This window comes from Nuphar pumila, chromosome 2, assembly GCF_984573655.1.
Source record: "Nuphar pumila chromosome 2, dmNupPumi1.hap1.1, whole genome shotgun sequence".
Taxonomy (NCBI): domain Eukaryota; kingdom Viridiplantae; phylum Streptophyta; class Magnoliopsida; order Nymphaeales; family Nymphaeaceae; genus Nuphar; species Nuphar pumila.
The window spans coordinates 62,052,289-62,070,843 of record NC_143250.1 but is presented as its reverse complement, the minus strand read 5'-3'; the positions used below and the strand labels follow the sequence as shown (position 1 = coordinate 62,070,843).

Sequence of the window (18,555 nt, the reverse complement as noted above, 5' to 3'; positions counted from 1 at the left end):
CTGTCTCCTTTAAGGTGGAGCACGATATGGTTTTTGCGGCTCAGGCTCGTTAGACTATACGCCTTCGACACCGATGTACGAAGTGGATGTTCCCTCCGATGAGCCACTCCCTTTCACACCTCGACGCAGGTTTAGGCGCACAGGCAATAAGGGGGAATACCTTCGACAATTCGATCGTCCCTAGAGGGCAGTGATGTTTGCATAATTTTGTTAAATCTTGTAAGGGAGTCTGCGAAGTCCCAGTGCGGATAGGTTCTTTTTGGCTTGTACACCAGCATCGCTGGGATTTTGTATATGTATTGATGTGCGGATTTATAAAGTATTCTGTTTTTCTTAATATTTTTAGTGCATTCTGACTCGTACTTTTTGTTTATGGTTAAGGATGGCGCGACAACCGAGCGAGGATTCGATTGGAGATGGGCTCGAGCGTAGGGGATTCATTATGGATTCCCTCAATGCGTTAGCAGAGGCAATCCGAAGTCAGGGTACTGCGCAGCGGGAGCAGGCTCCTCCGGAGCAGAAGGTTGCCTTTGAGAAATTCTTGAAGTTGGATCCTCCAACTTTCTCCAGTGGTGTAGACCCCGACGCAGCAGAGTACTGGGTCAGTGAGATAGAGCGAGTTTTTGAGGTCCTTTCAGTCCCCGATGAGAAGAAGACTTTGTTCGGGTCTTTTCGACTAAAGGATAAGGCACGTATTTGGTGGGACACCACTAGAAAGATGTGATTCCTGAGTTTGGGTGTAGTGCCTTGGGAGACTTTCAAAAAGGCGTTTCTCGATAACTATTTTCCCTCGCATATGAGGGAGAAAAAGAAGATTGAGTTCTTAGAGCTTTGTCAGGGCAACCTAACCTTGAGCGAGTACGTGGTGAAATTTCAACAGTTGGAGCGTCACTGCCCCAACCTGTTTGAAGATGAGCGTGAGCGCGCGTGGAAGTTCATTAGAGGTCTAAAGGAAGGGCTCAGACCTAAGGTTCTCACCAGTATGCTTGCAACCTTCTCTGCGGCTGTAGAAACAGTCGCCTTTCTCAATGAGGACTGGGAGCGTGCCAGGAGCACTCAGCCCCAGAGGCCACCTGTAGCAGGTGTCGATCGGAAGAAGGTTCAGCCCCGCACTCAATTTAAGCAACCGTTCCTACCTGTCAAGATCGAAGAAAGTAAGCAACCGGTTTTTCCCGTTAAGATCGAGGAGGCGAAGCAGTCGGGCCCTCCAGCCAAGAGGCAGCGAAACCAGTATCGTCCACCGCCACAACAGCCTCCCAGAGGCACCTGCAGAAGGTGTGGCGGATCACATGTTGGTCAGCCCTGTCCTCGTGAGACAGGTGGCTGTTTATATTGTGGCAAGATGGGCCACTATATTCGAGACTGTCGCAAGAAAGTGGCAGACGATTTTAGGCAGGCCATTAGTGCGCCCCAGCTTCCCCAATTGCAGCAACAGACACCGCAGCTGACACAATCGGAGCAACCACAGACTAGTGGTGCAAAGAGAGCACCGGGACGAGTCTATGCTGCCACTGTGGAGCAATTGACGAAGGGGGATCTCGTGCAAGGTACGATTTTAGTTGTTGATCGCGCAACTTTTGTTCTTTTTTATTGTGGTGTCACTCATACGTTTATATCTACAAGTTTTGCTGCACAATTGTGATAACCCGTGTCTCGGTTAAACTCTGCCTTAGACGTATACAATCCCATTGGGAAAAATACGGTTTGCGCCACCTATTTGCCAGAATTAGACGTGATTGTTGCAGAGCAACACTTACCTGCTTGTGCTATTTTACTCGATATGACTGAGTTCGACGTTGTTCTGGGCATGGATTGGTTGCACAAGTACCATGCTAAGGTTTTGTGTCGCGAAGGTAGAATTGTTTTGTCTCCTCCGGGCGTTCCAAGGGTGGAATTTCGAATTCCGGGATCGGTACGCGAGACCAAGATGATTTCAGCGCTTAAGGCGCAGAGTTTCCTACGAAAGGGATGTTCTGCTTTTCTAGTAAGTCTTATGCAATCTGTTAAGGCACCGGCTTCCCTTGGCGAGTTGGATGTGGTATGTGACTACCCAGACGTCTTCCTCCGCCTCGAGAGGTGGAGTTTTGTATTGATCTATTGTCTGGTACTGCACCTATCTCAAAAGCTCCATATCGTATGGCGCCAACGGAACTCGAGGAGCTCAAGAAGAAACTTCAGGAGGTTACGATTCAGGGGTTCATTCGCCCTAGTGTATCACCTTGGGGAGCTCCTGTTTTATTTGTCAAGAAGAAGGATGGGTCCTTGCGGTTGTGCATCGACTATCGGTTGCTCAACCAGGTTACTATCAAGAATAAATATCCACTACCACGTATTGAGGATTTATTCGACCAACTGCAGAAAGCTAGGGTCTTTTCAAAGATCGATCTTAGATCCGGATATCATCAGCTCCGGATCAAGGAGGGCGATGTTTCGAAAACGGCTTTTCGTACTCGGTACGGGCATTATGAGTTCACTGTTATGCCTTTTGGACTCACTAATGCCCCAGCGGCTTTTATGGACCTTATGAATAGGGTGTTCAGACCTTTCTTGGACACTTTTGTGATTGTGTTCATTGACGACATCCTGGTGTACTCGGAGAGTTGGGAGCAGCATCTGAGCATTGTCTTAGAAACCTTGCGAAGGGAGCGCTTGTTTGCCAAGTACTCCAAATGCGAGTTTTGGCTCGAGGAAGTGATGTTTCTGGGGCACGTCATTTCGAAGGAAGGGGTGTCCGTAGATCCTGTGAAGGTTGATGCTGTGTTGAATTGGCAACAACCGAAAAATGTGCACGACATTCGAAGTTTTCTTGGGTTAGCTGGGTATTACCGAAGGTTTATCCAAGATTTCTCCAAGATTGCTCAGCCTATGACCAAGTTGTTGAAGAAGGAGACCAAGTTCGTTTGGGACGATAGTTGTGAGGCAAGTTTTCAGTCCTTGAAGGAGCGGCTTACTACTGCTCCTATCTTGGCCTTGCCTTCTGGTCAGGAAGGATTGGTGATTTATACTGATGCCTCAGGTACGGGCCTCGGTGGTGTCCTTATGCAAAATGGTCGGGTGATTGCGTATGCCTCTCGTCAGCTCAAACCGCACGAGAAAAATTATCCGACTCATGATTTAGAATTGGTTGTCGTAGTCTTTGCATTGAAAATATGGTGACATTACCTATATGGTGTGCAGTTCGAGGCTTTCACTGACCATCAGAGCCTCAAATACCTTTTCTCTCAAAAGTAGCTAAATATGCGTCAACGACGATGGCTCGAATTTCTTAAGGACTACGATTTCTCTCTCTCCTACCATCCGAGAAAGGTGAATATTGTCGCAGATGCTCTTAGCCGCAAGTCTTCAGGGGCCTTGGTCAACACGTTAGCTGTTGTTTGGAGGATGATCGAGGCCTTTGTCTCGTGGAAACCTTTTGTTTCCTCCGCAGGTTCGTTATGTCTGTCTAATCTTGTGGTTCAACCGATTTTGTCTACCAGGATTATTGCCAAACAGAGGGATGATCGACTCTACGAAAGGCTGAAGGCAAGAGCGACTCAGAATGATACTCCTTTTCGTCTTAGGGAAGATGGTAGTATTTGGTTCAAAAACCGTCTTTGGGTCCCTAGTGACCCTATTTTGAAGAAAGAGATCTCGACCGAAGCACACGGGTCTAGGTATACCATCCATCCAGGTGGTACAAAAATGTTCAAGGATTTGCAGCGGAATTACTGGTGGAGCGGCATGAAGCGGGAGGTAGCGGAGTTTGTTTCCAGATGTTTGACTTGCCAGCAGGTCAAGATCGAGCACCAACGGCCAGGTGGGGTCATGCAGCAGATCGAGATCCCGCTATGGAAGTGGGAAGATATTACTATGGATTTCACTGTCATTCTACCGAGGACCAGGAGAAAGCACGACGCAATTTGGGTGATTGTGGATCGACTCACCAAATCGGCGCATTTTTTGCCTTATCATTTAGGTCAGTCAGTGGACAACCTAGCGGATTTGTATATCCGCGAGATCGTACGATTGCACGGTGTGCCGGCATCTATTATATTCGATCGTGATCCAAGGTTCACCTCGAGATTTTGGGGACAACTTCAGCAAGCTTTGGGCACCAAGCTAAAGTTTAGCACTGCCTTCCATCCTCAGACTGATGGACAATCTGAGCGCACGATCCAGACTCTAGAAGACATGTTGCGAGCCTATATGATAGACTGGAAAGGGGAATGGGATTCCCACCTCGGTTTAGCGGAATTTGCGTATAACAATAGCTTCCACGCCAGTATCGGCATGGCTCCTTACGAAGCCTTGTATGGAAGGCCTTGTCGAGCACCAGTGTACTGGGATGAGGTGGGTGAGCGAAGGCTTGATTCAGCCATCGTGCTTCAGCACTATACGCAACAGATACATCGAATTCGGGAATGGCTTCACACAGCGCAGAGTCGACAGAAGAGTTATGCTGATCGTCGTCGTCGCGAAGTTTCTTTCGCTGTTGGAGATATAGTGTTAAAGTATCTCCGACAAAAAGTGTTTTTCGATTCGGGAAGAAGGGAAAGTTAAGTCCCAGATATGTTGGGCCTTTTGAGATTTTGGGATGGGTTGGTGAGGCAGCCTATTGTGTGGCATTACCTCCTCAATATGCCCAGATTCACAACGTTTTTCATGTGTCCATGCTGAGGAAGTATGTCCATGATCCATCCCACGTCATTTGTTTTGATGACGTTGATATTCGCGATGACCTAACCTTCGAGGAAAGGCCGATAGAGATTGTTGATCGTCGTGAGCGAGTGACGAGATCAAGGACGATAACGTTTGTTAAGGTTTGATGGCAACACCATGGCATTGAGGAATGTACTTGGGAACCCGAGGTTGATATCAGGGACCGATACCCTGAATTGTATTCCTAGTTTTGATCACAATAAAATTTCGAGGACGAAATTCTTTTAAGGTGGGAAGGATGTAAAGTCCAAAAAAAAAATGATGATGACGTTGACACGTGTCAGACACGCGCTAGGCGCATGTCGGACACGTGCCTCGGCTAGCCAGCTGGCTCGGATCCAAGCCCCAGTTGCCTCGAATCCAAGCCCCCCGGCTGCCCCGGATCCGCGCCCTCAGCTGGCTCGGATCCGAGCTCGAGTCGGACCCGGATCTGAGACTGGGCATGACTCAGATCCGTGCCCTCGCCCGGATCGGGCTTCTCGAAGAATCGAGAAGCCCGTGCCTTGAAAAAGGCACGGGTGCCTTGGGCGAGGGGCTAATGCCCTCGCCCATTCTCTCTCTCCTCTCTGTGTTCCCCACCGCCCTCCTCTCGCTTTTTGTGGCCGTGATTGTCGGCGAGCGACGTCGCGGACCACCTCTCGTATCCGCGGTTGCCGGTGAGCGACGCCGCCGACCTTCTCTTGCTGCCTGTAGCTGTGGCTGCCAGCGAGCGACGCCAACGACCACCTGTTTTTTCCTTGCTGTGTGGGTGCCAGCGACCCACCACCGTCCTTTTTTATTTCGGTCGACACCTCCGGCGTCTTCACGCCTTTGTCTCTCTGCATTCGCCGGCAACACCGAGTTCATCGTCGGTGGCCTCCCTGGTAAGACCCTCCTCTCACTCTCGTCTACCGTGTTGACAGGGGAGCTTCGCCCCCCCTGTTTCCCTGTGTTTTTGGCAGGGGGCGGAGACCCCTGCCATTGCTGTTCGACAGGGGGTTTCGTCCCCCTGTCCCTCATTGTTCGGCAGGGGGCGGAGCCCCCTGCCACTGTTGTTTCGACAGGGGGCTCTGCCCCCTGTCCCTTCTTTTCCGGCAGGGGGCGGAGCCACTTGCCACTGTTGTTTTGACAAGGGGCTCCGCCCCCTGTCCCTTCTTTTCAGGCAGGGGGCGGAGCCCCTTGCCATTGGTGTTTTGACAGGGGGCTCCGCCCCCCTGTCCCTTGTTTTCCGGCAGGGGGTGGAGCCCCCTGCCACCGTTGTTTCGACAGGGGGATCTGTCCCCCTGTCCCTCGTTATCCGGTAGGGGGCGGAGCCCCCTGCCACTGTTGTTTCGACAGGGGGCTCCGACCCCTATCCCTTGTTTTCTGGTAGGGGGCGGAGCCCCGTGCCACTGTTGTTTCGACAGGGGGCTCCGCCCCCTGTCCCTTATTTTCCGGCAGGGGGCGGAGCCCCCTGCCACTGTTGTTTCGACAGGGGGCTCCGTCCCCCTGTCCCTCATTTTTTTTGGCAAGGGGTAGAGCCCCTGCCATCTGCCTAGCCGACATGGAGCGGAGCTCCTGTCACCTGCTTTGTTGTTCGACAGGGATTGTTTTCCAATCCCTCTTTCGTAGCTACGTCTTTGCCACATCTTTATTCTTGCACGCTAACTCTTAACGCTTGCAGGTTGCACGACGGAGCGCACACGTGTCTCGTGGCCTGAGACCGTTCGTAAATACGCCCGCAGGAGTTTGGGAGACCGCAGCCCCCCAAGGTAGGGGAAAGTTGCGTGGAAGGACTTTTGAATAAACAAAACTAAAACTAAAGAAAAGATAAACAAACGAGAGAACAATTATATACGTATACATAAGTTATATATGTATGTTCTTTTAATTCAAGGACGCGGTTTCGCGATCCTTGTCCTGGCACTTTACTTTCTGTCTTTTGATTCAAGGACGCGGTTTCGCGATCCTTGTCCTGTTTACGTTTTTGTACTTTATTTTTGTTGCCTCGCGCTCTATGCGCCTTGGTCTTGTATTTGACCTGCTTGTTGTTTATACTCTTACTGCTTTACTTCTTGCCTGCGTTATATAAATGGTGATCATGCTATTGTTCTATTTTGCAAGTATCTTTAGAGATTGCTGGCAGTTTTTGAGCTTGTTTTGAGTGCTTCCTTGGGGTCCGTGGCTATCAGCCTGGCCGCATCTCTTGGCAATAATATGTGATGCTACGATGAGTAGCACAAGATGGATAGGCTTTATGGTGTGCGAGAAAGCATAATTGTGGACATTGCATTAAATGATAATCATGCGTCATCACAGGCAAGATGCTCGAGTGGGTCGAATCGATCAGAGCATGTAGAGCAAGGCGATGATGAAGAAAAACTCCTCATCGTGCTTGTTCGGGACGGTTCATCAAGAGAGAGGATGGGTGGTACAAAACCTCCGATGGACAGGCCATTAATGGCTATTACGGGCAAAGGTCCGACCTCCCCAGTCATCGGAGTTAGGGGAAATGGCGTTACCATAAGTATCCTAGGTGGTAGTCACCCGACACTTCTGCAGAAGTTGGATGCATCCTTGGGCCCTGTTTTGCCTTTGGGAACTTACTCTCTTGGCCACTGGTCGTTCCCTTAGGAGCGGACTCAGTCAGTCCTTCGGGGTATGATAAAAGACATAGCATAATGAACCCCCGAATGGATTTTGACTGTTTCTACGTTTTATACATTGTGCGTACCCACAATGATCAGATAATAATCAGAATACAATATGGCATGCTCACAGTTGTTCTTCGTTCTTGCGTTTGACTGCCTGTTTTACCTTGCCACTAGCTTGCTTGAGCTCATGATGATATACTGATTGGTTTTGCTTTTCACCTGTTTACTGCCTGTTGTATCAGTTTCTATCTGCTTAGATTTGAGCATGCTTTAGCTTAGTTGTTGTTCATTTTATTCTTTTCGCGCACCTACCAGTTTTCAGGACTGACCCCATTTTTATGGGTGTAGGTGACAGGTAGGCTCTCTTGACAGGCGGCGGTGCAATGCTACATGATCCAAGCTTCACCTCTCTCGGTGTTCTGGTTGCTTCTCTTTTGGGGGTTTTTGTACTTATGTTGATAAGGGTGGATGATTTCCCCCTGTTTTGTACAAACTAAACCTTTTTGTAAATAAAATCTTTTCTATCTTTTGTTAATTGCTTGGTTCAGTTAGGGAATGGGTTTTATTGGGTTCCTTGCTAACGTGCTCAAAAGAATTGACTTCTGTGTGTAACTAAAAACAATTGGTATCCTAAAAAAATATTTGCTGCAAACTCTGACTTTTAAAGGAAAATATTATGTGAATCTTCGTTTTTCAAGTCTACTTTTGGGGCGTTACAATAATCTCGTTCATAGTAGAGAAAAGAGTTATTTCAGGGTCCAGAGGGGTAGACTTTTAGGACACATAATGGACAGGGCAAAAGATGAAACTATATACCTCAGACCTCCCGATTGAGCATGACCTTGAGTCCATTAATCTCATGGACGATGAACGGTAACCAGAGATCTGTCTAGTTGAATACATAAAACTTAGCGCTTTTTGGGAGGCAGCCCATACTGATATAATTTCAGTAATTCAGTAGTTTTTGCTTTTTTTATTTTATGAGCATGTATGACAGATCATGTATACATTTCATTTTTTGGATATGATTTATGAGTTACATGTGACATAACATGTAAAACCCAAGAATTTCAAAAAAAAAAAGCTTTTGGGTGGGACCTGGGTTGGTTTCGGGCCTGAACCGGGTGAACACCCCCTCCCCGAGTTCTATTTAAAGAACTTGAGGGTTAGGGTTTCTCATGCGAGAAACCCTTCCCCTCTCTTTTGCCGTTGTGCAACCCTCTCCCTCCCGTCGCTTGTTGCTCCCCTCTCTGGTAGCCTCGTCGACGCCCGGTGACTGGCACCCCCGTCCGGCCCTCTCCCCCCCCCCCCCCACCCCACTCGTTCCATCTCCCTTCTCCTCCCTTGCTCGTTCCCCCTCTATCGCCCCATTCCCTCGAATGAGCCCTCTCCCGCTCTGTGTCACGGCCACCCTCGATCCTTGCTCCAGACCTCTCTTCCTCGTCCCTCATCAGTTCGACGGAGGAGCCCCGGCACCGGTGCTTGCCCCCTTCGTCGTCTCTCTCAGCCAACACTCTCTCTCTCCTCCTACGTTGTCTTCTCCCTCATCCTCTTATTATTATTTTATTTTTATTATTATTATTATTATTTTCATTTTTTCGGCAAGTCAACAGGGGCAACACCCCCTGCCACCTGTGTCTAATCGGCAGACAGGGGCTTTGCCCCCTGCCTCTTGGTCTTTCAGCAGGCAAGGGCGAAGCCCCTGCATGTGTTTTTCTTCGGGTAGGCAGGGGCAAAGCCCCTGCCTCCATCCATTCTTCTGGCAAGTAGGGGCTCCTCCCCTGCCTCTGTAGTTTTTTTCAGCAGGCAGGGGAAAAGCCCCTTGCCTCACTGTGCACCAATGTCTAGCCCCTGCCTTTGTGCATTCCCGACAGGCAGGGACAAGCCCCTGCCTCCCTCTGTGTTCCCTCTGTACGCAGGGGAGGGGTGGATCCCCCTCCTTGCGCCCTCTGTTTGCAGGGGAGGGGCTGAGCCCCCTCCTTGCATCCTCTGTTTGCAGGGGAGGGGCCAATCCCCTCCCTACCTTCGTTTGTTCAGCAGGGGTGAAGCCCTTGTCGCTTGGGTCTTCCGGCAGGCAAGGCGAAGCCATGCCTCACCTTGGTCAAGGGGGGGCTTTGCCCCTACCGCTCATCCTTCGGCAGGACGGTAGGGGTCGAGCCCCTGCCACCTTCGGTTCCTCTAACAGGCCGGCAGGGGCATAGCCCTGCCGCCTCTGTTCTCTTTTGGCAGGCCGACAGGGGCCAAGCCCCTGCCGCCTAGGTTCTTTGTGGGACAGCAGGGGTCGAGACACTGTCGCCTTCGTTTTTTCGGCAGGACGGCAGGGGCCGACCCTTGCTGCCCTCCGCATTCTTGGCAGGTCGGCAGGGGCCAAGCCCCTGGCGCCCTCGGAGTTCCAGCACACCGGCAGAGGCAAAGCCCCTGCCTTTGCCTCCTTTCTGCATTCTGGCAAAGTCGGGCTTGTCCTGGCAACCGAGTCTACCCCTGCCTCCCTGATGCCTACAAGTCGAGCCCCCTTGCCTGTTTATATTTCTTTTGAGCCTTAACTCGTATACTAATTGTTTGTCCTTCGCAGCTTGCGAGACGAAGCCCGCACGCGCCCCGCGGCACGATACCTTCATCTCGTACGCTCGAGAAGAGCGCAACCCCAAAACCCTCAAGGTATGGGAAAGTTGCGCAAAGGACAATGGACAAACTTAAATTAAGCAATTAAAACCTAAAATGGGAAAAGAAAGGACTAAGGACAATATATATGTATACATATATCTATACATGTATGCATTTAACTCAAGGACGCGGTTTCACGATCCTTGTCCTTTTATTTTCCTGTCTTTATTGCTTTCTGTCGCCGCCTCGCTTAATGTGCCTAGGCTTTTCTTTTTGCATTTACTTTCTTGTCTTTTATTGCTTTCTGTTGCCACCGCGCTTTATGTGCACAGGCTCTTTCTGCATATAATTCATGTATTTACATTCTTGTCTTTACTTGTTTTTACCTTCCTGCTTTACTGCTTTCTGTTGCCGCCGCGCTTTTTGTGCACAGGCTTGCTTTTACACTTACTTTTTTGCATGTCTTGCTTTGTTCTTACTTTGTCACCGCACTTCGTGCACAGGTTTTGTTTTTACATGTGTTGTTTCGTCCTTACCTTGTTATCGCGCTTCGTGCATCGACTTTGCCTATGTATTCGTTTAGCTGAGGTACGGTTTCGTACCTCATACACTGACTTACGTATTTACTTGCTCCATGTTTGTTTAGCGGTGGTACGGTTTCGTACTTCGTGCACTGCTTACGCACTCGTGCGCTCAATGAGCAGTCCCTCACCCTTGGGGATCGATTGCCCCTTCGTCGTCGAACTATAATGTGCACACACTCGCTCTTTATTGGCTTGCACTTACTTAGGTGCAGCTTAGAGATTATACTGTTTCGCTCATTTGTTTTAAAAGGCACGACTCATAATTATGCATTTCGGATTCGCAAAAAGATGATTTTTAAGTGCAAACCCATTTTTTCAAATACATAGTTTTGCAAATCAGATTTTGAAAGTCTTTTGCGAAATAGCGGATAGATCTCCTAAATCAATGTATTTGGGAGGTGTTTTACAACTCCAGTTTGTTTCCCCGACACGACTCGGATGATCCCGATTAAGGGGCACGAACTTGTGTTTTGGTTTGATCCTTTGAAAAACCCTTATCCCGTTTATCGAGACCAGTATCGCGAGTTATGTGGGGCATACGGATACTGCGATAAACGAATGAGAGATCTGTGGCGATCTTGCCTCGTGCAAGTTGCCCAGTGTTGTACTCAGTTTGAAAGACAAATCATGTCCCAAAATAAGGCGATCGGTTTAGCACATTCCAAGTATGCGCTTTTTCAAAAATATACGGGTTTGCACATGAGCACTAAAATCCTTGAAAAGGATTTTTTTTCATGAGTCCAGCTTTCCAAATAAACAGTGTTGCAAAGTAAACTTTTAGAGTCTTTTTTATTGTGAAATAACAGCCAAGTCTCCCAAATCGACACATTTGGGAATAGGGTTTTTGCTACTTCTGTTTGCATTTTCGATACGACTCGGATAACCTTGTTTAGGGGCTTGGGCGAGGGTTCTACTGAGGAACCTGCACCATCGCTAGATATTTGTTGTGTCACTTCTTTTGCGAGATCTTGTTGTTGGGTTCTCTTGTCAAACTAGATATTTGTTGCATCACTTCCTTGGTGAAATTATTGATGTTGGGTTTCTTTTGAGAAATCCATATCCCTCTCTTCGTAACCGTATTTTTAAACATGTACTATATGATTGGACTACGAGGAGTAGGATGAGAGGTCTCTGGTAACCTCGAAACGTGTTTTGGCACATTATTGTAATCATGTAATGTTGATGTTTGCCTAACAAGCAAGAGGCTCGTGTCGATCTAAAGGACCAGAGCATGTCAAGTTTGAACTTAAATGATTACACCATGTATTTTTGCAAAAACAATGTTTTGGGGATTTCCTTTGAGAAATTCATACCCCTCTCATCGTAGTTATACTTTTTGAACAGGTATGTTGCGTACTACGATGAGTAGGATGAGAGGTTTATGTTTAACCTCGAACGTGCAATGGCACGTGTGTGAGACCACGTAATGGTGATGTTTTCACCCTCACAATAAGTTGACCCATCTCATCGTAGTTGTACTTTTTTAACAAGTACCTTGCGTACTACGATGAGTAGGATGAGAGGTGTGTGGTTGCATCGAACATGCAATGGCGCATTCAAGTCACCTAATGGTGATGGTTTCGCCTTCACAGGCAAGATGCTCAAATGGGTCGAAAGACCAGAGCATATAGAATGGGGCTTCAGTTAAGTAACACCTGACGTACTCATTCGACCCGCCGACTTTATCAAGAGAGAGGATGAAATTGTACAAAACTCCGGTGGACAGGTTGTTAACAACCACCCCACGGGCAAATGACTCGGCGTCTCCAGTCATTGGAGTTAGGGGACGGGACTACCATAAATTATCCTATGTGGTAGATCCCATAGACTTTTGCAGAAGTAGGATGCATCCGCTGTCTACGAATGCCTTTGAGGATTTACTCTCTTGGTCATTGGTCGTCCCCTTAAGAGTGGACTCAGTTAGCTATTCGGGGTAATGAAAATACATGGCATAATATACCCCCGAACTAGTCTCAGATGTTTCTACGTGTTGTGCCTTGTGCGTACCCTCAATGCCAACTAATATCGAAACATTAAATATCTTGTTCACAACATTTGTTGGCTCGAGTCTCTTGTGATTGATAGAATTTCTTGTTGTGCAAATGCTTACAGCTCGTAATATACGAATTGTTCACATCTTATGGCTAATGCAATTGCTTGTTGTGCAATTGCTTACAGTTTGTAATTTATGCACTGCCTATACCTTGTGATTGATGGAATTGTTTGTTGTGCAATTGCTTGCAGCACGTAATCTACGAATTGTTCACCTCTTATGACTAATATAATTGTTTGTCTTATAAGCTACTTACATCTTGTGATTAATATAACTGTTGTCGTGAAATTGCTTATTTTAGTTCTATTACCTTACTTGTGCACCTACCAGTTTTTTATGAAACGGACTCATTTTATGGGCACAAGTGATAATTGGATATGTATAGAACAGGCGATGGCACGATGGCGTGATAATTGGACATTTCGGTAAATTTGCATAAAGGTTCTCTTAAAAATCTTTCATTTGTATAAGTCTTAAACTATTAAAAATTGTATTTTCATAATCAATTTGGTTTCTTAAATGTACGAGATTCAAATTTGTTTGTAAAGGAAAGTTTACACTGTAATGCGCCCAAGGTCCCTTGACTTGCTATTTCAAATACCATTTTCCGCTGAATTACCATTTAAAAACTCTGATAATCGAATGATTTCAAGGCTTTCAAAATTTTTCTAAAGCTTACAAGTCCAAAATTTTTGGGGTGTTACACAGCTTCCAGTGTATATATCAGGTGACATATATCCCTTCCCTTGTGTGTCTTTTGTTTCTTAGTACGCATTCACTTAGTTGCATATAAGCATGGGGGAGTGCCACTGAGGACAGTGTCATTCAAGTATGGGGGAGGGTGTAGTTTGCATATCCAATTTTTCACCCAATTTTTTTTTGTTCATGTATCTGCATTAATAAAAACTCATAAAAATTAGGCTTTTAAGAAATAAGTTTGAGCTTATATGAATGCTTCACACAATCAAACATTTTGGAGAATTTTTAAGCCCCATGAAAATATTGTCTAGCAAGATCTTTTTAGGTATACATACTCTTAAAAAAGAATCATACTTCATTGGCTCTTCTAAACTTAGCAATGTTGGCATATATTTTTATGTCAACATTGTTCATGAATCATGCTAAAATATTAGCACGGTTGATTTCTCAATTTTTTGCCTTAAATACCTTAAATTGATGTTCATCGATAGCCTTAGTGTGATCCTCTCCTTCAAGGGCGTTTTCAACACCTTCGACTTTGGTGAGCTTCAAAAATGGTTTGGGAGTAGTGTCCATCACAAATCTCCAAAGTTTCTTACCTTTCAGGTAATTTTTCATTATTGAAGCCCACATCATGTAGTTAGATCTGTTGAGTTTGAAGGAAAGATCAACTCTTGATTTATGCTCCATTATGAACAATAAGAGAAGTGGATAGAGAAGAAGAGAAAAAGCAAAAGAACTTTTAACACGAACATATGATCCTTGATCATGACGAACAAATCCTCCAAGATCAAGAGAACTCAAAGTACTCTAATACCATGTAATGAAACCTTAAGTACACAAGAGAGATGCCACAAAGGGGTATGAAAAGCACACAACCACGTAAATACAAAGCCACTAGTGGACAAGATATAAAGAGCCAACTAAGGGCTATACACAATCGTCACAAAGAAGAACAAGAAACATAAAAAATAGTGTTTGTGTTATTGATAAAATGCTCTCAAAAAACATTATAATGAAAGGGGCTAACAACCCCTATTTATACAACAAATGGACCAAGGGGAGGTTCCCATAGTCGTCGGGACCTCCCCAACGGCTAAGTCACACGGACTCGGCTAAAAGGTCGACGCACCCGCGTCGCCCGTACCCGATACGGGTGCAGCTTCGGACACGGGGCGGCGAGTCAGCCAGACCATCCAGAAGAAAAGGGGGGGGGGGGAGAAAATGGAAAATTAGCATTATTTAACAGATCTGATGCCCAAATCACCGAGGTACCACTGCTTAGATACCATGAACACTAGGAATCACTTAACACAATTTATTACTAACTAGAGATTATTCAAGAAGTATTCCCATTGGTTGCTTAATACATAAAGCAGCAAAAGTTAAGAAAACTTTACCAGCATCTCAAGATCTATATTCAAACCAGTTGCTGAGCGAGCAGGTTCAGATAATTTTTGAAGGATAGGGTAAAGCTCAGGGTTTTCATACATGTTTGAAATATCATCCACCACATCTTTTATTCTACAGAATTCGATATAATTTGCCTCCTTCGCTTCAAGAAGCTTGACAAGCTGCAGATACAAATGCAGAAACAAAAAACGAAAAAAAAAATAAGGTAACACGATGGCCAAAATTTCACAGTTCATTCATAAAAATAATTTATATTTCAAACTGTTCCATAGAAAATATCAAAATGATACAATCGCAGATCACAAAAGCAATGCAAACAAAGAAATATACGATATGTGTGTAAATAAAATTAGCATTTATACCATCTTTTTTACCACACGATCAACAAATACACCTCACAGCACCACAAAGATGGCTTTTGTCATCCTAAGGGCCTTCAACTAATCAATGAAATACTGCATTTCTGTTGTATAAGTTGTTTTTTATAAGCATATGGTCTAATAACATGATTTACATATGTGCAAACATTATCAATTATGATCATCCTATAATAACTAACCACTAGTAGGTGCAGGATGAGTGCATCATTCTATGTCAAGTGTGATGGACCAATTGACAATGATATCATCTTCAAGGAAAATACACCTTATTATGAGAAATTTATTTTCTTGTATCGTGAGATTTTGCTTGTTGAGAAAATCACATCAATGATCTTTGCGATATTGCTACAACACATTTCCTTATCCAAGTACCATATTCATTAATGCACTTTTAACATCCGATTATCTTGATACTGCAACTGCCAAGTGCACACAAATAGTTGGTACTTGGTATATATACTATCAGCACAAAGGTCTCTTAAAATTAAATAGCTATGCCTCTTAGATACATATTATTCCTTTAGCAGTTCAGTCACCATCTTAGTGGATCACAATCACCAACGCACAATACTAGAAATGCACTGAGAGAGAGAGAGAGCATATGAGGTGACATTGCTTTTGACACCAAATGTGTAGTGTATGCATCTGCAGCAAAGGCTTTGGATAAGGATAGGTGCACTCGACATACATGGAGCCATATCTACCCAGATTAGGCATGTGGTTCAACCATAGTTTAGTCATATTTGACCTCCCTTAGGTTATGTTATTTCAGGCCTTTTCATGAGAAAATGCCATTATAGCAAAGAAATTTCAAGCTTTTCCCACCAAACCACAAAATTCAAGGAGGATGGAAAAGTCTGGTGCCAGATGTAGGCCCCAGATTTTCCCTCATCAATATCCATTCACAACTTCGTGTGGATTTTCATGAAAAAACATACTGCCAAGACTTCCTAAGGTTTGTGTTTTATATTTCCAATCCATGGAATGGGTAGGTTTTTTATGAGAAAGGTTACAGGTTTTTAAAGCTCCAGACAACTCAACTTTCATATGAAAGTCCTTTCATAGCAAGCAAGGTATTAAGGGATTTTCACATGAAAAAAAGGTGGTGGGAAAACCTGGGACCCCTGTGCACAGCCAGCATAGATGAGGACGAGACCCTCGAATCTCTATATATATCACAACCATCTTCATCTTGCCCCACCATCTTCTTCCTTTCTCGATTGCCATTTCTCTAACCTTCCCTCTTCTTGCATGTTCTGCTTCCAAATGTATTTATGGTCTTCTATTTGTATCGACTTCATACAGTTGTAGGTTGAATTGTTGTTGCATACACCTCGTTGCTTTTAATTAACTCCATTAATATCATTATCCCTTTGATTAGGTTTTTTTATTTGTTATTTATTCTTGTCTGTTTCATGCATGGGTTTCAGATCCTCAATGGTGTTCTCATGTATACAACAATTCCGGCTCAGATGACCACCAAAATTTTAGTGTTATTAAATATATCACAACAAAGTAGTCCTTTTGGGAGGAAGAGAGAGAGAGAGAGAGAGAGAGAGAGCTCAGGTGTGGACAATGCTTTCATTCAACTTTGATTTCACTAAGGCTGCCTCACCCTTTACCTCTTCAAAGGCTGCTAGTTTGTCAGATACTACACGAACATTTCCAATAGTTTCAGAATCTAAAACTGTATGTTAATCCAATATAAGCAGAAAAGAACCAGCAGGGACATACCATTTGACCATTTTGAGGTTGATGGTTGGATCAATCTAAACCCAGGATGGATATAGATAGTTGTCCTCATACTTGTAGATGTAATATCTCGCAAATTTTTGCCAAGTTATAAATTTAATAAACATATTTTTTATTAAATAAATGTATTTCGTCGTTTAGATTAATGTAAAATATATATAGTATAGGCATATAGTGGCTGACGTTGAGTTTGGACACACATATGGATCTTGGACCCATTGCCGAGGTCCATGATCCATATGAGTTAGGATAAATAAGTATTAAAATAAATAATAATAAGTTATAACTATAATAATAATAGTAAAATAATCTATAAATATATTAGATATATATTTAGAGTTAGATTAGAAGGAGTCTCTATTTCCTTGGAAAATAGAACTCTTTCTATTTCTCAAAAGGGCATCTCCATAGAAAGAGGAGCCCTCGCAAGGTTATAAAGTAGCGTGAGCCTAAAGAGAGAGAGAGAGACCAACGAGTGGGAGGTAGGCTGCAGACCGACGTGTTCTCCCCTTTCTCTCCAACCTCTTTTACGAAGCTACAAGCAAAGGTATGGGTTCTCTCTTTTTTCTAGTAGATGAGGGGCTAGCATGGGTCGAATCGCATAGGGTTTCAACAAAACGCGTGACAACGTGATGGAAGAGGGTCTCGTTAGGAATGCTATTTTGAACAAAAAAAAACTGGCGTGATTTACTTTTTGACACATAAGGTATAAAAAGAAAAAAGTAAAATTTGTTTTGATGGGTCGTTAAAAGTCTGATCACAAAATTTATATTTTGTAATGGGTTCCAGGTTTTGCTAGACAGTTTATTTACAAGTTGAGATTAGAGGTTAAACCTATTTAGAAATCTAAGTTGAGTATACTTACATATTGGCCTGAGTGTTTCCTTAGGCCAAGATCCAAGATCCATGTGTAGTTGAATATATAAGCCCTTAAAAAAATTTATTATAATATTAATAAGATAATATATATTATATATATTTAAGAGTTTTATTATGGAAGGACATTTATATACAACAACAACAACAACTACGCCTTCATCCCAAAACAATTGGGGTCAGCGATATGAACCAAAAAAGAAATTCATTTTGGGTCTTCCACATGAATCCTTTTCCTCCAATCATTTCTATCCAATGCCATGTCCTCGGTGAGGTTCAAAGCATTCATATCCTTTCCTATCATCTCCATCCAAGTCTTCCTAGGCCTACCCCGACCTCTTTTAACTAATATATTTTCCCATTTCTCCAACCTTCTAACTGGAGCATCATTAGGCCTTCGCTGAATATGTCCAAACCACCGTAAACGATTCTCTCGCATCTTATTTTCAATGGGTGCAACACCTACCTTCTTACGTATCTCCTCGTTCTGAATCTTATCTTTTATTGTTTTTCCACACATCAATCTAAGCATCCGCATCTCAGCTACACTCATTTTTTGAATATGATGTCTCTTGGCAGCCCAACATTCCGTACCATATAGTAAAGCGGGTCTAATAGTCGTCCTATAAAACTTTCCCTTCAACTGCAATGGCATTCTACGATCGCACAGCACTCCAGTTGCACTTTTCCATTTCATCCACCCAACCTTTATCCTATGATTTACATCTCTATCAATTTCTCCATACTTATGAATGATGGATTCCAAATATTTGAAATAATCATTCACCGGTATTTCTTGCTCACCAAGCTTCACTACACTCCCATCACTACTTCGTTGCTTACTAAACCGACATTCCATATATTCAGTCTTACTCTTACTCAAC

General features: G+C 44.5%; 1 protein-coding gene across 1 annotated transcript in view; it reads right to left on the bottom strand.

Moving 5' to 3' along the window:
* The window catches only part of MSH1 (MUTL protein homolog 1), a 221,771-nt gene that overhangs the window by 30,040 nt on the left and 173,176 nt on the right, over positions 1-18,555 (bottom strand). Inside the window, exon 15 of the mRNA XM_089995822.1 lies at positions 14,651-14,824. Within this exon, the coding sequence (XP_089851948.1) occupies positions 14,651-14,824 (174 nt within the window). The remainder of the gene's footprint in view (positions 1-14,650; positions 14,825-18,555) is intronic.